At 44.0% G+C, this 25292-nt stretch overlaps 1 protein-coding gene across 4 annotated transcripts in view; it reads right to left on the reverse strand.

The window, feature by feature from the left end:
- Positions 1-25292, reverse strand: part of LOC130920099 (F-box/WD repeat-containing protein 7) — a 78302-nt gene that overhangs the window by 18042 nt on the left and 34968 nt on the right. For 3 of the 4 annotated variants that reach the window (XM_057842983.1, XM_057842982.1, XM_057842986.1), the window contains one exon: positions 4024-4106. In XM_057842983.1, coding sequence (XP_057698966.1) covers positions 4024-4106 — 83 coding nt within the window. Of the gene's footprint in view, positions 1-4023; positions 4107-7862; positions 8385-25292 lie in introns of those variants that run through there. The other variant, XM_057842984.1, reaches the window with a different exon arrangement.

Consider the following 25292-nt stretch of genomic DNA (forward strand, 5'->3'; position numbering starts at 1 on the left):
TTCTTTCATTTATTTATGGTTAAACTTATTTCCATTTATTTTTGTGTAGGTGTGTGTGTCGTTTCCCTGTGTTTGTTTTTTTTTTTTTTTAGTGATGTATATGTGGTCTGTGTAAAAAAAAGATAAAGGACCTGTTTATGACACAGCCAAACACAACTCTGGAATTAAGACAAAGACCAAGCGTTTACCTTTCCGTTGTTACCAAACGGACCATGAATAAGATTATTCTGTTACTATCGTTTTGGCTGAGATGTTCTGAACTCTGTTAAAAAACTCAAATTAAAAAAAAAAAAAAAAAAAAAAAAAGATTCTTTAAGAACAAGACTGCCAAACTGAAATAGGAATCAACGGCGCGTATTAAAAATATGGGAATAAAAACTCAAATGTAGGATGAAATGAAAATAGCCAAATGGAAAAAAATATGACATCAATGTTAGACTCGGTGTTTTTTTGGTCAAAAAAATATTTCGTCGACGGGCTCAAAACCTGGCTCTGAAGAGTAGAACGTAACGAGACGAATACCAAACGAAAATAGTTTCCGTCACCTGTTCGCGACGCGTGACTAGACATGTGCCGGTTAGCGGTTTCAAGGTTTACCGTGGTACGAAAACATCACGCTTTCAAAACCAATCAAATTTTCCGTCATACCGTCGTTACGGTATTAGCTATTTTTGAGGTCCCAAAAATATAGCGAGAATTTCGTGGCTTGGAGGGGCAGCGCTAACCCTTCCCCTTCCAGTTGTTGCCTTGTCCGTCAGTGACACGACACCTGAGCTTTCCCCCCCCCCCTCGCAAAGTCGCCAGTATGGGAGCACTTCGGCTACCGGAAAGAAACAGACGACCGCGGCTTAGAGAAGGAAGGTCAGCCGGCGTGCAGGCGACACCTCCAACACGATTTCACATTTACGTGACGGTCATCCGTCACTTTACACAAAATGTAAGGTAAGTAAATGCCGGCGTGAACGTTTCCCACTAGGGATGCAACGATACAGTTGGAGTTTGGTTTCGATTCAATTCAATTTCAATTTAATGCTCTGAAACAAAAAAATACAAGTGTTCCTTATGTTTTTACCTTTTTTTTTTTTTTTTTTTTCAGCTCTCTGAGCAGCTATGCTTACTACATGAGGCAGGGGTCCCTATCTGCCGGGGTACCGGTCCGTGGCGCATTTCCTACCGGGCCGCACAGAAATAATAATTTAATAACGACCGCATTCTGGCCGAATGAACCCTGTGCCCCTGCTTAACACACCAATATCCCTGTCTACTCTCGATACAATACTACGAGATGGATTAGAACGTCATCATAGAAATCCATTGATTGGACTGCTAGCACCACATCTTGTTTGTGTATATAATATATCTACGTGCGCTTGTCCTCGATAATAACGTATTACTAGGCCGTGGCGCAGCACGTTTGTTCCCGGAAATAATTAACCCCCACACGAGCGAAGATGACTGGAAAACAGACGTCTTTGGAGATATTTTTACGGCAAAAAGGGCACCTGACGAGCCTACAACCTCAAAGACCCACGAACTGCGAAGGAGTGGATTCGTGACCCGTTTGTGAATAAACCGAGTGATTCGAGCACGTCTGTGCAACAGGAGGATCAACTTGTAGAGATCGCAAATGACGGCGACCTTATTAAACGTACATTTGAGACAGCAACTCTACCGAGGTTCTGGATTAAAGTCATTCCGGAATATCCTGACATAGCTTCGAGAGCATTGAAAACCTTGCTACAATTTCCAACACCGTATCTTTGTGAAGCGGGCTTCTTAATTAATGCTTAACGACACGGCGAAGTCGTTAATGGTGAGAGCGGTGTGCAGTTGTGGCGTGCAGCTAACATGGCAGGATAGAACTTTTCTACAAGTCCTTCCGTGATCAAACATAAGTTAATATTCTTTTCTTTCAAGAAAGTTTTTAGTGTTTACTTTGGAATCGCTGCATTTGTGCATTTTGCGGCGATGTTTAACGTTACGCGCGTGCGCAGAACCGCATCGTTGCAATGTTTGGTGAGTTGCAAAATTTGTCAGAACCGTGAAAAAAAAAAAAAAAAAGACCCAAATAACGCCGGTCCGTGGTGCAAAAAAGGTTGGGGACCCCTGACATGAGAAATGCATCCTATTTGTGGTCCATCTGTGTTACGTACTGAATTCACAATATTTGCAGCATTATCTATAGTCACTGGTATGGATTGATTTGGCCTGCTTAACATCCATTCAGTCATGGCGGTTTTTAATTCATCGATGCGGTATTTGGACTTCACGTGCCCTGGTCACTCTGGGCTCACGCAGCCAATGGCAAGGGATCTAACATAGCACATCTAGGTTGCTATTTGATGATATCTAGTGCGTGCGTGCCCGAGTGTTGTCGGGGCATTGACTTTGGGCACTAAAAAAGTTGAACGCCACAGAAGTCACGTCTGCTCATTACTGCACAACTCCAGCATTTGACAATTGACTTTCATAAACAGGACGAGCTTGAAGTACAGCGCTCTTAATTTGCCGCTCGCTGTTCATCACAAAACCCGAGCTATTCGTAGCAGCCAAGTCGGCAACGATATATTGGCGGGCATTGTTGTGCGTGTCTGAAAAGACAGTCTTTGTCAATTATGTACGAGCGGGGATGGCGCATCGCTAACTCGAAATGCGGCCGCGCGATGGATCCGTACGACGTTGAAATCGACAACAATCGGCGCCTCCGTAAGCTTCTGCGTTTACTAACGAGCAATGGTCCTCCTGCACTTCAGGCAGTTTGGAGGAGCAGCGGAGGGGGGGCCGCTAGCAGGGAGGAGCTTTCTCATAGCTTTATTTACAAGGCAAAGATGCGCCGGAAATTATAGCGAGAGAGACCGCAAAAATGTTCGGAAGATAGATTTTGGGAGCTTTTTCAATTGGGTCGAACGTTTTTGCGTATTGAATCAAAGAGGACGCATCGAACGGTCCATATATAAAACCGAGTATTGTTGCATCTTTATTTCCCACCAGCTACGCCAGTTCACTCCGGTGTGTCTAGCGACGATCAAACAAATAATATAACGTAAGCTTGTTAACGACGCAGACAACGTGGCTAGTTAGCATGCCGAGACGGCTAACAGGTTTCTTCTCTAGCCTACTTTTGTAAAATCTTCCACTTCCATCTTGTAAACATCTGCCAATTTGGAAATATGTTGTGAATTATTTTTTTTTTTAAATCCTTTTCATTTTTTTTAACCCATACATCGCAAAATAACACATTTTAGCGCTATAATGGCAATACCGTGAAACCGCAGTATTTTGGCTTAAGGTTATCATACCGTCAAAATCTCATACCGACACACGCCTACGCGTGGTGACATTGTCGGCTTACAACGGAGCGGTGTTTGGGTTGCGTCGCTCGTGTGAGATTTGCCGCTCCTCACCCAGTTTATGATGTGTTTCAAACTAGGCTGCCTGCGCTTCATCTTGTTTTTGGAAACACATGTTAAGAGAACAGAATGTCCAATGTTGCTTTAGCCTTTAAAGATCTGCACTGAGCGATCATCGCACACTAAATGTAACCCAAAGCGTTGACGTAGCATTCGCGTTAGCATTACCATCAACTTTAGCGTGGCGAGCATCCTCTTAACGCTTGGATCATTTTTGGGGTTTTTTTGTTACATAAAGTTTGTGGCATCTAGGTGGGTTGAATTCAATAACTTTTCCTGCTGAGTGAGCATCATCGTCACGAAGTTGACACCACTGCTGGTCTTTCTGTTAATTGTTGGAAACCTTTATTTTGGGACTAAAACTTTTCAATTTTACGGAGGAAAACATTTGGAGTAACTAAAACTAGATGAAATTTGTATGAGATTCCATCAACTAGAAATGACTAAAATATGACAAATTATTTTCATCCAAAAGACTAATACAAATTAAAAAAGTTGCCAACAACAACACGAGTTAGAATGTTGAAATAAATTCATTGAAATCTTGATCCTTCAATATGACTGTAAATAAATGAAATGATTTGTGATTTGTGTGTATGTGTCTGAAGCTCACCTTGGGTACTCTGGACCTTTGCAGGGCTTTTTTCCTGAAGGGAAAGATCGGACCTCGGGGCCATGGTCCAACTTTCTCTTCATCTACAAGCCAGAACAAGACAAAGATACTCTTAGATGAAGCAGAGCAGCAAAAACCCCCCCCCAAAAAACCCAACTCTGCTTCTTCTGACATCGTTTGCATCGTGTCTGCCAATTCAAAATGGCTAGGAATGCCAAAAACAATCGTAATCACACGTCCGCTCTCAATTTCAATGACTGCCAATCACTCGAACCGGGCGGGCCACATTCATTCGCCGGTCGGATCGGACGTCTAGCGCCGTCAACGGTGCCGAGAGAGGAATTAACAAAGCAACTGCAATAGTATTTGATCTGCGGAGGCTCGATAACACGTCTCTCCGCCAGATTGCTCGCTTATTTTGCCCGTCCTTATAATTTGGCCAGTTTTTTTTTTTTTTTTTTTGGTCCCGAGGGGGCATTTGGGTTTTAATTACAACCCGAGCCCTTAAAACACAGCCAGGAATTCTTTTCTGTACAGAAAAGCCACGACAGAATCAATGCGCTAAAGAAGAAGAGCGTCGACATGACTAGCACGCTAATGCGTAGCCGGCGCGGCCCCCCTCAGGACTTTAAGACTGATCTAAAGCACAATTGACCATTTCCTCCCCCTTCTGCTCGTATGCGAAAAGCCCCTCTAAAGCGCCGAGTTATCCTTTCAGAGTAACCTTTTGACAAGAAACGTGGCGACGGCGGCGGGGGGATTAAGAATGTTGAAACAGAGTTTTGCGAGGGCCCTCGAATACCTTCGGCCGTATCCGCGGCGAGGGGGCTTTTCCGCGGCTTTAACCGTCGGAGCGTTCGACGACCACTTTTAGCGTTTCGGCTAGTCCGGCCCGTGGGTTCCCGTTACGTTTCGCGTAGTCCGCAGGCGGCAAGATAGACGGAAATACAGAGAAAGGATTGAACTGAGGGTTGTCGGTACACACGGGAACCGATGGCGTGATCGTATGGGGTCGTTACGGCGACTTGACCTTCCTACAAGCGAGACGGCCCTTCCCGATCCGTCCGTCGATAAGGCGGTAGCGTCTGGCAAAGCTCGAGCGTCCGACCCGCTCGTCTGATATTCCGGCCAATCGGGAGTAAGAAAGACGTCCGACGCCCGCCGATCAATTCGGATCGGACGTCCGTCGCCGTCAACGGCGGCCAACGATTCCGCGAATGAAATAATGGAACGGATCATTACGCAACGCAAAAATAATCGGATTCGTCGACGAGCGAACGATGCTCTCTGTCACCTCCCGGTCCAAACGGATCGGAAAGCTATCCCAGTCAATGGCTGACCGATGGGTTTAATGGAACGATAAAAGGGCGAATGGTCCAATTGTGCCAACTAAGGGCTGTGACAAAATATGGAAAAGGTGATATATAGTGATACTTTGCATCCTAAAAGGTTACCGATACGTTCATGGCTAGAATCGAGATGTCGTTTTTAAACGGTGTCAATGTTTTTAAAAAAAAAAACAAACAAAAACAAAAAACAATAAAGAACCAACAAGTTGCTACCAAAACCTTCCACCATTTTAGTCTCTCACTTAAACTCAATGGCTGCCATTGACGGCACTTGACGCCCAATCCATTAAGACTGATTGAACGTTTATTCACAGTCACTCTTTCCGACAGGTCACTTTCAGTTCATTTTAGGGCATTTACAGGTCCCTTCCTAGAGAGTCACTGCATTTTTATTCCCGGGTCACTTCCTGTTCTGTAATCTAAATGAGCCACAGGAAGTGACCCTGAAATGCCCCAAAATCAACAGGAAACGATACTTGAAATGGCCCAAAAAGGACCGCGTTACCTGGCATTGGCTGTTACTGATGGCCATAGAAGTGGGAGGGGCCCGTTTGAAGAGGGAGGGGTTCATTTGCTGCCACTCTCCCAGTTCAAATGGACTGGACGACTACCAGTGATACATTTACAGCGGAAGGATGAAGATAACTTGTTTTTCTGTTCATCAGTTGTATTGTAGAATATCCTAGAAGGGTTTCCTGACCAACGTATCCAGAATCATTGGATCGCCATATCGTGAGATCACCGTTATCCCGAGCTTTGAAAAAAACGTCTTATATGTAACTCTTTCCAAAGCTAAATCTGAATAAAATACATTGAACAAAAAAAAAAAAATTGTGTGTGTGTGTGTGTGTGTGTTACTTTGCGGTTTTTCCACTTATCGTGGCAGGTTCTGGTCCCCATTAACCGTGAAAAACGAGGGATCACTGTATGATTATTTCATAGCATAGCATTTACCAAGTATGTCTTTGCAAAAGAATGACATGTACGTTGAAAAAATATCCATTGAACAGACGGGACGTCGAGCGCCGCCAATGAGTTCGATTCAGGCACAGAGGGGTTAAAAAGAAAAATTGTGAGGCGCGCCAAAGAAAATGAAGGCGAGGCGCGCGCACGGAACAAGCCCCTTCTTGTACGTGAAGAGAATGCAGACTAATAAGCGCTTTCGCAAACGGAAAGTTGACGCAATTTTCTGGCGACGGAAGTCACGGCGCCGCCGGCCCGTTTGCGGCCGAAACGGGTTCTGTGCCCGGGCGGGGCCAACGACGGCGAATCGTCACGCGAGTTGCGCTCGTCGTATCGCGGCGCGCTTGTGCACAAGTCCACCGTGATACTTTTCGGAGTAAAAACAACCTTTTGTGACAAGTCGTGCTTTAGAGGAGATTAAAGAGTGTGGCCTGACAGAAGTCAGAAGCAGAGTAGCTGAGCTGAGTGCACAGTTCCTTTGACATATAAAAACCGAGGAAACAGATGATCCATAACCTTCCTATTGATATTTTTTCATGTCGTTTCAACAACGAAAATTTGAAAGCTGTAAATCAAGTTTTTATTTTTGTTTAGTTATACATTTAATGATGACCGTTGCATATAATTGCATTGCCCAATAAAACAAAAATATGTACGTTTTATACCCCGCAACACTCCCAGAAAAAGTGGAGGTACCGTCAAAGGTACAGTAATGTAACATGTTTGGTTGGAACTGAGGAACCCCCACGCCATCTGTTCGGGACTTTATATCGGCAGATTCTCAAAATCAGGTGACTCTGGTGCAAAAACGTGCGATTGGGACATCCCCACCTCAAAGTAAATATTGTTCATTTTGAATTGGTTAATAAAGTGAGGGGTTCAACTCATCTTTGTTACACTAAAATGCTTATGAAAAATGTCAAACACTTTTTAAGGCTACTTTGATTGGATGCAAGAAATGTTACATCAAAGAGTTGTAAATATGACTTCATTTGACGAAAAAGACTGAGTGGTTTGGCTAACATGTAGCTTTATTCGGCTGGTCCAAAATAATGTTTGAAATAAAAAACGGGGGGGGGGGGAACAATCATTATAACGTACGCTTTGAAAATACTGAAATCAATGGATCACTGTGACCGCGCGGCCACCTGAAAGAAAGGGGGTCCCCGATCGGGACGCCGTCCGCCGCTTGCGACCCCTCCCATTCGAGCGTAGTCGTGCGTCAAATCAATGGGGAAGTCCAACCGCATTTTCGCCATTTTTCTCAAAAGCCTCCTTTTGAGTGCCACCCGTCCGCGGTATGACAACAATGTGCGCGTTCAGCGAGGAAAGGAGAGGACGCCAATCGGTCCCAAATGAACGCAACAGCCGTGCCTTTTGCCTTTTTTTTTGACGGACGGACGGACGGACGGACGGAGCTCTGCGCCACGCCGCTCTCAGTCCTCCGCAGTGACCGAGCAACCTGAACCGCGAGCGGAGCGTCATCAAAAAATGTGTTAAAAAAAAAAAGCTGACGCAGTGACTCACTTTGTAGAAAATCATCTTAATGGTGCCGTAGAACCCCATGGCGCTGCCTTGTCGGAGCTTCCTTCCTGCTGACTGACTGGCCGCCCGCCCGGTCGGCCGGCCGGCCGGAGCTTGACCGTGCGATGCCTCGCTAGCGGGGCTGGGACGGCGTGAGGCCGGCAGGTAGATCCGACGCCGCCTCGGGTGTCAACATGCCCGGGCACGTCACCCCTCCGCCCGCCTCGCTTTCAGTGGAATCCCCTCGAGCGACGGCATCGGATTCCCGCCCGCCCGTCAACTTATCAAGCCGAGTGGACGCGGAGCGAGACTGGTATCCGTGTCGGCGACGCGATGCGGCGGTCAAGCGGGGGCTCGAACGTGAAGGAGCACCGGAATGGAGAGGAGAGGAGAGGAGAGAAGAGCGAATGTGCGTCCTCTCTTCCTCTGCGCGCGCTGCAAAAAGACGACTCCTCCGCACGGAGCGTATTAGAGCCTCCCCAGTGGAGAGGAATGGTGCAGTCAGCGCCCTCTCGCAGGATTCACACGAAAGCTCAACTCCTACCTAACAACACTTGTTGCGCAAATGCAATGAACCGCGCCCTATAGTTGGCACGCCACTGCTGTTTCGGTGGAAGAAAATGGAACATTTATGCTTTGAACTCTTCTTGCAGTTAACGCCAGTGAACAACATATATACTGTAGATTTTTTGGCCTTGTAAACAGGAGAAAAGAGATTGTATTTGGACTTTTTCCCCACCAACAATCTCTATTGGGGGGGGGGCTCCTTTTGGTTGGTAGGCCACATTTATGGCATTTAGATCTCACGCGGGCGGGTCGGACTCGTTTATTTTTGTTAGCTCACAGACCGCCTTTGACCGATCCGTTCTGACCGGGAAAACGGATCGACGGTGCCGGAAGATGAGCGTTCGCGGCCCATCGCTTCCGTAAATTCGACTTGAAATCTTACACGACGACGATTTGTTTTCTTTCCATCCGTAAGCAGATCAAAATCCGGTTGCAGGCGGTTTCGCTCACTATAATGTTGCCAAAGACTGCAAAATTCCTCGTACTAGCATTTTCACAATGACCGAATCATAACATCTGTCACGTGTCCAAAAAAAAACAAATGAATGGCCTTTTCCAGATGACTACTTGCACTTTAATGCGCCGCAATGCCAATATTTGCTCTCTTCACATTTGACTAAGATGTTTGTTTACCAAGGCGAGTCAACAGTGTGCTGGAGCGGCAGATGACATAAGAGAAGAGAAAGAGGGCCGGCCACCTCTCAATTAGCGCTGCTTATTTGCGCATCAATTAATATTAGCTCAAGAGGGCGGCAAGCGACGGACGCTGACCGCTTACGTCAACGGATGGCTTCGCAACCCATCGAGGACGGTGACATATCAGGCAAAAACATGAGATATTTTTCCTTGAATGTTGAAAGGAAAATGGCAATGACAGTCGAGCATCTGAAAGGGAGGGAGGGAGGGGAATGCCAAAGAATTTGTTGTTGATTGGTTGCAATGAAAATCAAGTCATCTATCTGATGTTAGGATAAAGTCGTACCTGGCAAATTTAAAAACTATCAAAATAGGCAAAGCGCTGTGAAATGATCCCGTGCAAATGTTTTTTCCAGTATAATAAAGAGAATGTTTAAGACTACTAGGAGTTGGGTTTTTTTTGTTGTTGTTTTTTTAAATTCTAATCATTTTGATAAATTGCTAAAATCTGCTTTCTTTGAGGATTGTGGAACTATTCATGACCCCCCCCCCCCCCAAAATGCATTTAAAACAAAAAAAATGCTAAGATTTGAATATTTGACTGTTTTTTACATTTATCATTTAAACATTGAAAAAAAGAACAATATTCAGGACAATATTCACTGTTAGCTTCTTACAAAGCTCACCTACATTTCGTACAGGCGGCGTTAACTTCCAATTCTACTGTAGTACAAAGCATTTTTGTTTTTGGGGAGAATGTGCTTGTACAGCTGGATTCCTTTGTGTAGAAATGAAAATAGTGCATCCTAAAAGCTTATCACACGATTCTGGGAAAATGACGCACGATTTCCAATGAAGCAATCGGATCGTCCCTGCTCTGTCCGTTACGGCGTTTCCATAACGGAAAACGGTTGAAAACGGCCGCGTTTTCTCCAAACGGCCGGCGATAATTGCTAAGGTTGACCTCCGCCCACCTATTTATTTTCCCGGCCGCTCATTGACGTCCCCCGAGCGTCTCTGGCCTTCGACTCCTTTTCGACCCCCCTCAATCGCGAGCGTGGCTGTCGCGCGGTCGTCTCCGGGGGAATGTTAATTCGACTCCGACGCTCTATTATCCTTCTCCCGTTGCCGCGATTCATCAATTCCTCCTCACGCCTTGCATCTGTCACGCCTGGAGGGAGGCTCGCAATTTAGCTTTTTTTGGGGGGGGGGGTTCTATTCAAAAGGGGCACAATGACGCGCTGGCGTTTAGTGACGCGTCACTGCCCGAGTGGTATTCCGGCCCGGAGTTGGGCACCTAGCTTAAAACGATCGCCGGAGAGAGGCGGCGGTTCCCACCGGCGGGATTTGAGGCGCGGGTCTCTCGCCGCGCAGCTGTTTGATACTGATGTTTTTGGCAGCCCTTTTCATTTTAATGACGTTTGTCATTTCAAAATGTGTTCGTTTACGTTGACGATGACTCAAAAGGTTTTCATCTGTAAAATTAGGAAGTCCAAAAGTAGGTCAATAAAGGCTTCCGACTATTTGGAATGAACGCGGAAGGCAGAGTACATATTTTATCGTCTTCGAGGACAACGCCGACTCGCTTTAGGGTCAGCTCAGTGCGAAGAGGAAAAACGGGAGGAGCCGCGTATCCCGACGTCGACAAAGTGAAAAGCCGCAAACATATTTGCTATGGTCCAGTGACGTGCGGTGAGGTTCATGGTTGGTGAGGCACTGACTCCTTTAGTGTCAGATTTCCAAATATAGAAACCAAAAAGGTAGCTTATTCAATTGGCTACTGGTTATTTCATATCTCATCAGCATTCTTCACAAAACAGGCACACACGGTACATATTATCGATACGTAAAAGTAAGAAAATAACATGCATTTGCTCTACACCCTCAATGTGTTGGCCGTCACCATTCTATAATTAATGCAACATAAATGAGAGTAAAGAGTGGTGTACAAAACCACAGAATTCAATTCTGACCTTTAGTGAAATATTCAGTTGTTTTTAAAACTTTTAATTCTGAAACTTTAATCAATTTATTACAGATTGCTAAACAAAAAGTGTGAAAAGAAAAATAATATTTTATTTAAGGCCAAAATTTAGTTTTTAAATATTCTATTGTATTTTTCTTGGTCCAAGCTCTTTTTTTTTTTTTTTTTTTAATAAGATTGAAATGAAAACTGTTTGTGGTCTTGCACCTGTCCTTCACCACAAAAACTGGCGTTACTTTGGAAGGGCATAGGTTTTGTCTCAACATTCGTAGGGACGATATAACAGCATAACCTGCATGTAGGTACACTTTTTGCTGGGGACGGGACATTAATTAGACCAAACAGATTGGATGAAGGGGGCAAAGGGCCACAATACTAATGTATATGAACCTAATTAATTAATTGGCAAAATGATCAATGCAAAATAAATCCTTATCTACTGATAATAACTTTTACGTGCATTGGTTTAGATGATACACTGTTCAATTCAAAGCTTTGTTTTCAAAAAATACTAAAGAAACATTTTGAAAACTTCCTGAATAAATGTCTGGTTTTTATTAGCAAACATAAACGTAGCGAAAATAATTCACTTAATAATGGTAGGGTCAATTCTATCCTTACAACATATGGAACTATTGAAAGATCTAAATTCTCTATATAACTGAACATTATATCATGCAAAAAAGGTAAGGTTGCTTAAAAGTTGGTGGGGACAATTTTAGCATGCTGAAAAGTTGGTAGTGTTATGTCCCTACCGTCCCTATGCAAACCTACGCCCTTTTAGTAAAAGTCCTCCTTATTTTCCTTTACTTTAAAAAAAAAAAAATCTCTCCGCCTCAATGGAGAGGATTGCTTCAATTAGATCGTTCTGTGTTCTATTTGACAAGCCAGAAAACACAGTGGATGTGTCCAAATGTCTAGCTAACCTTTCATCTTTCTCAGCAAAACTATGTAATCGTTCTACATATATGCCACTTTTAGAAGAGCTACACGCTCATCGTTACCACGAAATGTTAACTCCTGTTTAGCTAGGATGCAGGTTGCATTGATGAGGTCTTTCAAACTCTTTTCTTTACCTTAGCTTTTGAGGATGCTACCGTTGAGCTTCCGCTGTTTGTCAAAGCCAAATCGATCTTTGAGCTTCCAAAAGTTTTTAAAGCAAACAGGCTTTGAATGTGAGTGGTCGAGCTCTCATGTTCGCTGAGGCTTCGTGGTAGTTTTTTAATGTCACAATATCTCGTGTTAGTCCAGACATTGGCACAAGTTGAGAAGAAAAGGCAGGGAAAGCAGCAAAGGCGATTTTTCGAAGGACAGCCACATAGACAGTCTTTTCGGGTGTACTAGTCCGTTTGAAAAGCGCGAGTTATCCTCTGTCCCATAGTTTGAAGCAAACCTTTTAGCTCCGGACAACACCGGCGTTGTGTTAACCGCGTCCACTTTTGACGGAAAGTCCAGTTTCACGTACGCCCCCTTGCAGTGCGGCAGAGTACTATCTGCCGCAGCCTGTGTCTTTTCACTGCGGTTTTATTTCCCATCAGCAAAACTAAATATGTCGCTAACAAACATTAAACTTTAAGGGTTAAAGACATTAGCCAGACTGAGGAAAATCAGGTCAAATAAACGTATCTGGAAACATTATAATGGCGACATGCAGATGTACGGCAACCAGCACGCTCCAATTCCATGTATCAACCCAGTTTGTTAAGGATTGCGCAATCAGAGGTGAGGCTTGACTCGTTGCTGCCGCACCTCTCGTTTCATTTCTTTATTTGAACAGGAAATAGGCAAATTCAGCGATTTTGACTATAAAAAATGTTTGAAATGAGTCATAAATAAAGAGCAATGGACAAATATTAATATAAATTTAATGCTATAATTCTGTTTTTGTCATGATGACAGGTGAGGCTCTGCCTCACCTGCCTCCCCTGACCGCACGTCACTGCTATGGTCCCATTGCGTTTATTTTAGGCACAAGAAAACAGCGGCTTTACCTATTTCAAGGAGTATGTATGGGGGCATTATAATCGCCTTGTTAAGAATTTTACCCGTTTCGGTGAGAATCGTTTTTTTGTTGTAGTTCGTGATCTAAATTTCCAGACAAACGCACACCGAGGTACTATTTAGCTTAGCGAGGAGCGGTACGACTATTTTTTCCAGTGTCCCAGAGCTCGCCAATCTTTAAAAAAATCGCATCGGTATAGGTTTTGTCGGCCGCGATTGGCACGTATGCGTCCTCCGAAACAGCCCTATAGCGCGGATACGAGTACGCCTGCCCCTGTGCTATTGGATGAGTTGTTGACGTCAGCGTGGCAACGCTGTGAAAATAGGACAAGTCTCTATTGTGGGCCCCGCCCCTTGGTGAAAATTCCCTCCAGACTTTCCAAAACGACCACCACCGCTCACTTTCGCAGAGAAGTCCCCTCTCACATAAGCAATGGATAGGTTGCGGCGGAACCAGTCACACCGGGCGCCTTAAAAACAGTACATTATTTTCAATGAATTCTACCCACCTGGACGGCACCAAGTATATGGAAAAAAAAAAAAAAAAAAAAAAAACAGCCAGGCTAAATGCTAATGCTAACGCAAACACGAGCACTAGGCTAGGCGTAGGCCCGTTGCCATAACAAATTTTAGTAGGCCATTTATCGTCTCATAAATTATTGCCGATATGCGGTAGGTCATTTTTTTTAAACAATTCAACCACTGAGGTCATGAGAGTACATCCAAATAAAACACCCTTTCTAATGCAATAAATTGTTATTCTTAAATAAAACTGCATTCAAACATACAATGCATAACAAGTCATTTGAAAGCTAGCTAAGTGCAAAATTCTAAATAGTCACTTTCTCACGATAAGCCGCCACCCACCAAATGTGACACGAAAACTGCATTTGTTCATAGATAAGCCGCACCAGACTATAAGATGCAGCTGTCCTCAATGTATCATGGGATATTAACACTAAAAGATTCATTGCTTCAAGACGCTTCATTTGGCCATCACTGCTCCCTAGGGGGAGATGGTCATGCTCTGCTGCCACCTGCTGTTAACACTGTTGTCGTCCAACCTGCCTCCTAGTGTGAAATGCAGCGCTACAGATGTAAATAACAATCAAAATTTATGTTCTATGCTAATTATTTCTTCAGTTACTGCTCCAGTTGTTTCATTAATTGCTAGTTATGGTATTTGGAAACACTTTATTTGACAGCGGCGCCATAAGACTGTCATTAGACCATCATAATTACGACATGACACTGTCATGAGCATCAATGAATGCTAAGCTTTAGTGTTCTCCGGCAAATGATGTCACTTTTGAATGGATGTAAAAGATCCGAGCTGGACATAAATGGGGTTGGTGACATCATTTGCCGGATGACACTTAATGACATCTGTCATAAACATTGAGTAATGCCCATGATAGTGTCATGTCATAATTATGATGGTCTTATGGCACCACTGTCAAATAAAGTGGTACCAAATACCATAACTAGCAATTAATGAAAAAACTGGGACGGTAACTGAATACAGAATTAGCACAGAACATAATTTTTGATTGATATGACAAATCTGTAGCTCTGCAATGCATGCTAGGAGGCACGTGTTACCTAATAACCAAAATAAATCACAGCCGCACTGGACTAGAAGCTGGAGGATTCAAAATGAAAGAAAAAAGTAGCGGCTTATAGTCCGAAAATTACGGTAGGTGAGAAACCAGATGCCATTTTGTTCTCTGCCAGTCAAAGCCCATCAAAAGTTTATTTGATCCAAAAGGACTCATCTTGTCCTGCAAAGTGCATGTTAGCAAATTTCAAGCCAAATTATTCATCGCTAATCAGATTTTTCATAATGGGTGTTGTTTTAAGCTATTCTCAGTGTAGAATCTGAAGTATGTGAGATTAACTCCAGAAATCGTTATTTACATGTTGAACATGACGTGCTCTTATTTTGAAGTGTTCACCGGAACGGACTGACACTAACCGTAGGCTTTACACTCAGTCATGCATATGGAGTCAGTAGTAGACCCCCCCCCCCCCCCCCCCCCGCATCGTTTGCAAATGCGAATTTTCATGTCACCTTTTAACTGAAAGTTTTGCATTTTGGAGAGGATTGCCCTTCTTTTATTGCTGGCTAAAGTGGTAAGTACATTGTCTTTTTTTCCCGTTAGCCTCAATGTAGCAATGCTAATGTTTTACAATGTTTAATATAGATGTTTTTCATTATTTTGTATGTCTGTTCTTTAATTCGACGATGTGTTAATATGCATTTGTTGAAACGCGGCGCATGTAAACACGCACGTACACGGCGATAAATCGCAGCCGGGAAAATGACCGCCCTCATTTTTATTTGCCGTGCGATAAATTGACCTACTGCATATCGCGAAAGGCTTAGTCTGACGCTGTCAACGGAGTAAAGCGGTGTCTGACCGAGCCGTGATAGAAAGGACTTGACGTTCAAGTGAGTATGCAGTCATTTAGTGTTATTAGGAAAAATGTTTTGGTCCCCCTCCCCCCAAAAAACCTGTTCTCGGCCAATACCACAGAGTCAGAATTGGAATCGAGAGTAACCCTGTTTCTGATGATAGAATGATTGCGGCAACAAAGAAGAAGAGTGACATTTTTGAAAAGGCACTCATCAAACTCCTTTCTGCCAATGACGACAACGGACGTCCAATATACTGGAACCGGGAAGGGTTGGCAGAAATCGTTCCAAAAAGGCAGTTACGGCAATGTTGGAAGGTCCTCATCGGACCTAACCGACACAGAGCGGAGGAATGCCCGGCATGCCTGCCTCTAAATGGGCCGGCCTTTCCTTTGTGGAGCCTCGAGCACCTCTGCCCCCCCCCCACTGTTGATCAAAATCCAAACGGCTTTGGTCACGCCTACAAAAACCTTAATAAAGCAAGTTTGGTTTTTGGGGGGGCCAAAAAAAATCTGCATAATCAGCAGAGGTGGGGAAGATGCGGGCTCGGTGGAAATTCCAAATGCTAACGTTTTAGCTTCATGGCAGGCGGCTAATCCTGGGATATTAGGGCCTCACAAAAAAGGATGGTGCTTGTCATTTTGGAATAAATTAAGACTCTTAACCTTGTAGAGGTTCTCAAAATACAGTTTAAGGACATGAAAAGACAATAGGAAGACAAAAATGTATTTTCTTTTCACGGTAAATTAGGAAACTTTTCCCCTTTTGGTTTTCCTTTTTTGGCACAGAGCTCCAGGACTATTTCCCCTTTTCGCCCGTTCCGGCTCCGAACGTGAACATTTTTTCCCCTCGTTTCGCTCGCAAATTCTGCCTGCTTTTTCCCTCCTCCGCCCTTTTGTTTTCCCCATTCCGGCTCATAAATCCAGCACAGTTTCCCTCTTCGACCCACCTCTCTCCCCTCAAATTTTGGTCCAAATTTCAAACCATTCCACTTCGACGCCAAACTGTTCATCTCAAAAGGACCGTTCCTTAAAAGACAGAAATCCTGTCGGAGCAGCCTTTTTCCCAGGCCCCTTCCGCTTCGGACGCGGTTTATCGCCGCTCGTAACGGCGTGGCGGTCCCGGGGCCGCTCAGACTCGCGATGCCTTTTGTGTCTGCGTTGTTCAAACAAAAGGGCACGTTTCCCTTTCCCCCGTGCCATCTGGCGCCTCGGTGACGCAGACGCTCCATAAATCCCGCTTAGCTTGCCTTAGCCCAGGGATTCCCGAACTGCCGTGCGCAGAGATTGAAGCGGCGCGGCGGTCTGCTATAATAAGGCCAAATGAACATTGTTTTTTGGATTCCCCTTTGAGCGCGAAGGGGCTTTGTACTCTGTCCGTCAATAAACTAATAGTCTTGTGAACAACGGGCCATTAGAAATCAAGCCGTGCCTGGGAGTTGCCGGTGCATTATTAAACAGCGCATTCTTCCGTTGTTTGTGGTCTCGGTGCAAACGATTCGATGAACGGCGCCGCCTACAAGCGCCATTCAAAATGGCCCACTAAAGTATTTGTTTTTTATATGAGGTAGGAGGATGCAGCCTATGTCTACTCCTAACGTGTAGGGGTACGCTACTGTAGCAACCCTAACCTTATTGTGACTGAAAAGATTGCAGCAAAGTCTGACACAAAGCGCCGCATCCAGCACCCCCCCCCCCCAGTGCTAGCTCGCCCAACAGTATTGCAAACGCAAGCTAAACAAGCCGCCTTCATTTATTGAATCAATATCTGCCCTGTTGTGACGTCGTGCATTTGCAACCTCTGCTGTCAGACGATTTTCAGCCCGAGCTCGCACGACAGCCCCCCCCCCCAAATTTGGGCAAGCAACATTCCCTGTTTTTTAGTACTGTGGTTTTTGGACAATACGGCACATCCGATTGTGATACTATAGTCACAAAAATAGATTAGAATTGGGGATGTCCTGATGGCATATTTTTGGAGCCCGGTCACCAGAGTTTGAGTCCCGATCCAATACCTAGTCCTATCGCAATAACAAATTTGAATATCGTCTCATACGTTATTGCCTATATTATTGTCCCAGAACATTTTTGGAAGCAATTTTGCCACTTGTAGAGACAACGCCTCCTAATAAATCACCCATTCAAATGCAATAAATGTTTATTCCTAAATAAAACATACAAACTGTATTGAATTTTTTTTTTTTTTTTTTTAATTACAATGCATGCATTCGAAGTGGGAGGCGCAGTCTATCGTCAATAATGGCAGACTGAGTTAGATTGTTCAAAGATGAGAATTTAGACCATTTTTGGGTTATTAAAAAATGTCTCTAAACAATGATTTCAAAACGGTTGTTAGGTCATTTGATCATTTGATTGATCGTAGCGACCGTGGTTGAGATGCTCCTCCGTAATCTCACTCTCCAAGACACGTTGGTCGGTCTGGCATCATCGCATTTATCGTCTCCGTGTGACTTGCGGTGAGTTGCGTCATTCTCCTACCCCCACCCCCACCCTCCAAATATATATATATATATATTTGACAAATATTCCCTATTCCTTCACCTGCGCAGTCTGCAGTGAAGTCAGGTCGGCCGGGCTATCGGCTCTGCGGGTGGCCCCGTCAAAGATAGCGCTAATCTCAAACGGGACACTTTAGACAAGAACCGTGCCGGGCGGACACATCTAAACGAGATCAAACGCAGCCTTGGCCGGCTGAAATTGGATTGTAAATCAAGACGGGTCGCCGCCGCGCTGTCAAACGTGGCCGCGCAAACCTGCTTTGACGCTCTATATTATTCCTTGTCAAAGTACCGCCTGAAATGTTCATTGGCTTTTCAAGTAATGGCCAATTCAACAATGTTCAAGAATAGAATGACAGTAGGCTAACGTGGCACGCCAGATCGATCGTTCCATATAATAGTCCACATAACCATCTGGGAAAGGTCCAATTGAGATCTTTTTCACAGGAAGAACTGTAGTGTTGTACCCTCAGACTGCTGGACAGCTTGAACTTGTTTGGCTGCTAGTCAAAAGTTCTTGATCTACCATCTGCACAATCTTTCATTGAAATCTCTTGTCAATTTTTCTTTTCCTTCCACATCTAGGGAGGTTAGCCACAGTGCTTTACACTTATTGATGACACTATGCACGGTAGACACAGGAACATTTAGGTCTTTGGATATGGACTTGTAGCCTTGAGGTTGCCCACGCTTCCTCACAATTTTGCTCCTCAAGTCCTGAGACACTTCTTTGGTCTTCATTCTTTTCTCCATGCTCAATGTGGTACACCCAAGGACGGCGGTTGAGTCAACTTGAATCCATTTTAACTGGCTGCGCGTGTGATTTAGTTATTGCCACCACCTGTTATGTGCCACAGGTAAGTAACAGGTGCAGTTAATGACACAAATTACAGAAGCCTCACATGATTTTTCAAAGGGTGCCAATACTTTTGTCCGGCCCATTTTTGGAGTAAAATGGTAACGTTTTAATTGTTTTTTTCATTCTCTTTTGTGTTTTTTCATTGCAAGCAAAATAAATGAAGATATTCAATTCAATTCAATTTTATTTGTATAGCCCTAGATCACAAAAATGTTGTCTCAAAGGGCTTTGCAGAGGCAATATGATACACAATCAGAAACAGCAAACGAAGCAACAAAGATGAAGAAATAAATTCAAGTCCTGGGTATCCCCCATCCTTGGACCCTCCATGTCGGCAAGGAAAAACTCCAGAGTCTTCGGGAGAAAACGAGAAACCTTGGGTAGTACCAGAGTCAGGAGAGATCCACTCCCAGGACGGATAGACAGGAAGCCCCATATTACTGCCAAAGCATTTGTAATTGCAATCATTCTCTGGGAGAAACTAAGCATTATCTGACAGAATTGCTGGGATGTCAACACTTTTGGCCAGCACTGTATGAACAATAAATTTTTTTTTTAAAAAAAAGGTTTTTTTTGCCCCCATTCCCCTGTTGTTAAGGTCAATCACGGGCAATTGTCTCCTTGAATAGTACATCTTGGAGCAAAAAACAATGGGCCGCCCAGTATTACACTCATGAAGTTGTACTGTTACAATTAAAATGAATTTGGTTTTCAAACTCCAGTTTACCGTACACATCAAAATGGATTGGACGTCGAGTTCCGTCAATGGCTATTTACAGTTAACCTTTTTTTGGTAAAAATTGACAATGTTAAAATGTGTGTTATCTAATAGATGACACTTTTGGTCAATTGACTTCTTACACACAGCAGCCAATTTTGATGTTCCACAAGACCGGATTTTGGCCTAAATTCCATACAAGGGTTTCCTGTATCGCTTTACCAGGCTTCTCTTGCCTCCCACGTCAGGTTAAACAGTGCTAAAAAAATAATAACGTTTTTACGGCGTCTGATGATAGTGCTGAAAGCACAGTTCTTATGGTTGATATCTGACAGCTCTCTGCCATAGCCCTGTAGTTTTGTTAAAACTACATTTTAAGAGTCTGCCTTTTTCTAAGACGTTACGCTTAACTATTGTTGATAAATGGATTCTAATAACACATAGGTTATTTCCCCAAAATGTTGTTGTTTTTTGTTCAAAAACATGGCGGCCTGCCTGTGGCTAACACCAGGCTTTCAGAGGGCAACCATACAAAATTTTCAGTCTTAGCCCACACAAAGGACATTTATATGCCCTACCCCTGCTTTAAATAGCTTTACAGTACTTTTAGTCTCCAAAATGCAAACCGAAGAGCGGCGCGGCCCATTCAATGGCCACGAAAGGGAAGGGAGGCGCGAGTCATTGCATCGATCCAAGCGGCCACACTCAAAATGACCCACGTCGTCAGACAAAAGACGACCCGTCGTCGCGAGCGATCGCGCTTTTAATCCGGGCCGGTCCATCTGGCGCGGCCGCGTCTCCGAGCACATCCGGTCGGACAGCTGTATGGTAATGCGCGCGAGGATCGGCGGCCAGACGACACGAACAAGGGGCCCCCTTCACGCCGGGGCCACTTGGCAGATTACACATTCAGGAAACAAATAAAAGGCAGCGGACCACGTCCGTGCGCAAAGACGTCGTCGCCGGGCAGAGAGAGCGGACGTCGTGAAATTTGGCGGACGTGGCGATCCTGCGTAGACCCGGGAAAAGTTGCGGGAGGGAGGTCTGCCATTTTGATTTGTAAAAAAAAAAATAAAATCAAGTCACTCAAGCCACTATTGTGAAATTTGGTCGACATGTCTATCATACGCGGACCCACAAAAAAAAAAGTCTCAAGAAACTATGCTTGAAAAGGCACGGGAAGCGTGCCATCTACATGTGAAGCGGTCATTTTTAGCTAAGTGGCGGCCAAAACAATTGGGCCACTGGAGCCAGTTGCGCTTAGATACGTGAAATTTAGGGTCCATTTACAAACCAGATTCGGTTGAAGTTGGGAGATTGTGTAAAATGTAAATAAAAACAAAATACAACCATTTGAAAATCCTTCTCAACCTATATTCAATTGAATACACTTCAAAGACAACATATTTAATGCTCAAACTGATAAACTTAATTGCTTTTTGCCAAATAATAATTAACTTAGAATTTCATGGCGGCAACACGTCCAGCAGTTGAGTAGTAGTAGAACCATAACAAATATCTATTTGAAATATTTCATGAGCCAGGTAGTTGATTACAATGACATTACCCCACGTTTTTCTCGTAGCAATAGTATGACTTACATTTCGTAGTCCTTCTTTTTCCTTTTATTTGGCCCTAATATTTACTACATGAACACAACAATAATAGTACTTCTGTTCATGGACCAATGGCGTAGGTTTGCATCGGGACGTTAGGAACTTTTCAGGATGCTCAAATTGTCCCCACCAAATTTTAAGCGACCTTTTTGCATTATATAATGAGTTCAGTTATAAAGGTCATTTAGATTGTCTTCACATATTTTGTAAGGATAGAATTGACCCTACCATTATTAAGTCAATTACTTTCCTTATCTTCAGACTTACACTGACACTATTTTTTTCCCCTCAAACATACGTTTGATTGGCAGTTGACTGAATTCCCTTGTTTTCAATCTACTAGAAATAACAAATTATCTGCCAGTGCTTTAAATTTTACTCAGATTTCTTGACATAAGATTATTTTCAGATAGCTATTTTCTAACACACTTATTTTAAGCACAAAAAAAAGGCTTTTTTTTTTGTCAGGAATGTTCTTAATTCAGCTAGTGATATTGTTCAAAACATTATTTGAAAGCATTTTTCCCCTTGATTTTGGTGAAAAATGACCAACCTTTAGATGTATGGGCTTGATAAGAACAAATGGTAATATTTACCTAAAGTAAATTGAATAATCTGACCCATTAATCTGTTAACTAGTCTTTAACACTCCAAACAATTATTTGAATAGATTTCAGAAAAATCATCATATTAAAACGTTCTAAATTTGCAGTGTGAAAGTTGGCACGTCAATACCGATTTATTTTTGCATTGATCATTTAGCCTATCAATTAATTAGGTTCATATTGGTGGTAAATGTAGCCCTGACCCCCGTTCACCCAATCTGTTGGGTCTTATTACGGTAATGTCCATCCCCAGCAAAAAGTGTACATGCAGGTTATGCTGTTAGATCGTGCCTACCAATATTGAGACCAAACGTACGCCCTTGTACTGTAATGGATCTATTTCAAGGAGTAGGGGGAAATTCTAATTGCCGAGATTTACTAGTTTCGGTGAGAAGGTGAATATTTTTTGGGTTTTGTTTGTCAACTACATTTCCACACAAACGCACATTGAGGTACCAATTAGCTCAGCAAGGAGGTATGAGAGTCATTTTAAGAGTGTCCCCGAGCTCGCCAAACTTGGATAAAAAGAGCGCATTTATCAAGGTTTCGTCAGCCGTGATTGCGTATATCCATCCGCTGAAATGGCCTGGTCATGAGTCTGTAATGGCAACAATAATAAAGAAAAACAATTTGAAAAAATAACAGCGGGCTTCCGTGACATGCGACCGCTATCTCGCTTCCCTCTACGTCACAGCTCCTCCTCCGATCCTCTCTTAAGGGGGCTTCGCAGAGCTCCGGACATTACAATACACAATGAATAGGTTGCCGCTGAACCCTTCACACTAGGCTGCCGGAAGTTTGAAACGGCCTTAAAATTGTTCTCTTTTGCACGGCGTGGCGGCTTTTATTTTGGTGTGACGGTGCGCCACAATAATTAATGTGTAGGGGAAAGCCTGGTGTATGCGTCATCAGTGTAAACTTTGAATATAAGCGTAAACGGGGATTATTTGTGCCCTCTTTTTGGAAATTAAAATATGATCACCCTAGAATGATGTAAAGCCAGCATGTGTAGTCATTTGTTTGGCTGCTTCTGCCCACGCGGGTCAGTTTGCCTTCGCGCGTGTCCGACGGCTAATTAGTGAGCACGCGTATTACTTGAACGGGCTCCATGGAAAAAGGCAGTGTGAACATGCGAGCCAAAAAAGATATGACGAAAAATCCAAATTGAGCATCGAGACTTGCGGTCTGAATCTAGTCTTAGATATGAAATTGGCAAACATATCGGTTATAACGAAACCCAGAAAAGTCTCAAGAAGCCATGACTGAAAAGACACAGGAAAAGGAGACCAAAGCCGAGTGACACAGACTTTTTTAAATTCTAAACGACGCAAAGTCTGGCTTATGGCCCCCGCCGTTGTTTCTCCGGCATCTGTTAGTATTTCTCAGATACGTTTCCTTTTTTCCACGCGACGACTCCTGCTGCCGCGCCGCTCCCAGGGACTCCGATCAAATCGACGCCTAAACGTCCGATGACACACCCGAGCGACGGCGTTTCTGCCGTCGAGCGGTTGCCCGGCAACGCCCCCGAGCCAGGCCGCGCCGAGCCGAGCGCCTCCGGCCGCGTCGGGGGACGACGGCCGTTTACGGGCGGCTGGCAATTTAGTGAAGACGTTTAGCAGATAGTGCTGATTAAGGCTCCAATTTCACGGGGATGAGGCCGATCTCCCCACTTCCAAAGAACAAAGATAAGATCTCGCGCGGCAATTTCATGCCCCAGCAGAGTGGAAACAATCTTTAAAGGGGGGAGGAAAAAAAAGTGTCTTTAGAGTATCGGCGAGGCATCTGCTCGCGAATTGGATGACAAAACGACTTAATTATTATGCGCTACAACAAAACGTGGAGAGAGGAGAAAAAGCTGTGTTTATATATCACTAACGTGACCGGATTACTCATGTAGAAATACCAGGCGCTCGTTATCTTTAGCGATTGTCGTCATTCGGTAAGGATTTTATCCATTATTTTTAAGATAACGTCATGTTATTCGGCCTTTGAGGTTTAGCGGAAGCAACAAAGTGAATATTTTATAACCATGTAACTGTATGAAGTTGTTTTCACACAAAAAATAGCAGACACAGTGATCCCTCATTTTAAAAGGGATCCACGGATAGAAAGACTTGTAGTTCTTAAAAGACACACGTCATTATAAGTTTAAATAATTTGATATTGAAAACCCTCTTGATGTTTTCCTTCTTGTAAAATTTGTTTAACTAGTAGGTCGCCAATGTTGTTGACGTCGCAGGGCGGCGACGTCACACGCTGACGCCGCCGGGCGATGACTCTGGCAACATAAACTTGTCATCTGTTCAACCCTTTCGATTTGACGCTGGGATGACCGATAAACATCTGCGAAAGGAACCGGAGTCTCGTATGCAAGCAACGCACGAAATGTACGCTCGCACGCGCGCGGTGATAAATAGCAGCTGGGAAAATGACCGCCCTTATTTTTGATTTACCGGGCGATATATTGACTTATTTCATATTGCAACAGGCTTAATGATCGCAAACGATGATTATGGCGGGCATGTTAAGTGGCCCCAATTTGACAAATTAGAAGCACTGCATAGGCGGGACCCACATTGGAGTAGATCAGCACAGCCGACATATGACCGAGAAGATTCCACTCTTGACAAGTACAAACTCCGGAATTGTGGGGACACGCTGCCCCCTGGAGGCCACAAAAGTTAAACTTCAGGCTTTTGTAAAGGTCGACGCTGACAAAATTTCCTTAACCCTTTGAGTTACGGACCTATTTCGTTCCATTTCGGACCGTTTCAGGACACCGTCGCCTTAACTAACCAATTATATTCACATTTGGTGCTCATAAAGACAAATTTTTGGTGGACTGATCAAATCACGTGGCAGCGCATCTAGTCATTATATCGCCATCAACGCGAATCGTAATATACTTTTTCGTCAGGCGATATTTTGTCCCAAAAATATTCTTCTCCAACGTGAGCATATATTGGGGTCGCCGGGCTCATTAGTAGAGCGGACGTTCCCCAACACGGAGGTTGTGGGTTGGATTCGCTCGTGAAGTATTCTAGAGCAAGAAACTGAAGCTCGTATTATTGCTCCTGGTGCTGCGATGTAGTGTCAAAAGTGCAACTCCATTTATGACTTTTTAAGTTTGCAATTTGCACTCGTTCACAGACATTTGAGACGTGGGGAGGAAAGGACAAAGTGCGAAAGGTCGTGTGCGGTTTTGGGAAAATTTGAAGCGACAAGCGGTCGGTCTTTCGCTAGCTCGCGGGTAGAAAAGCGAACCCGGGCGTCAAGGCCGGCGACACCAAAACGTCGACGTTCCGCGGATAATACGGCCGTTCTATTAGAGCGGCTTCGTGTGACCGTAGGGCGGACGGGGCGCGACGTTTTCTTGCTGAAGCCGACTCTCTTTTCTGTAGGCGGGAATGGATTTGCGCCGGAGATCGGTATCCGCCGCCATGTACCTTTTACGGCACAAAGAGCAATTTCACAAGTGACTAAAAGAGATTTTAGATGGTGGTGAGAAAAAGT

Source organism: Corythoichthys intestinalis, chromosome 8 (genome assembly GCF_030265065.1).
Source record: "Corythoichthys intestinalis isolate RoL2023-P3 chromosome 8, ASM3026506v1, whole genome shotgun sequence".
Taxonomy (NCBI): Eukaryota; Metazoa; Chordata; class Actinopteri; order Syngnathiformes; family Syngnathidae; genus Corythoichthys; species Corythoichthys intestinalis.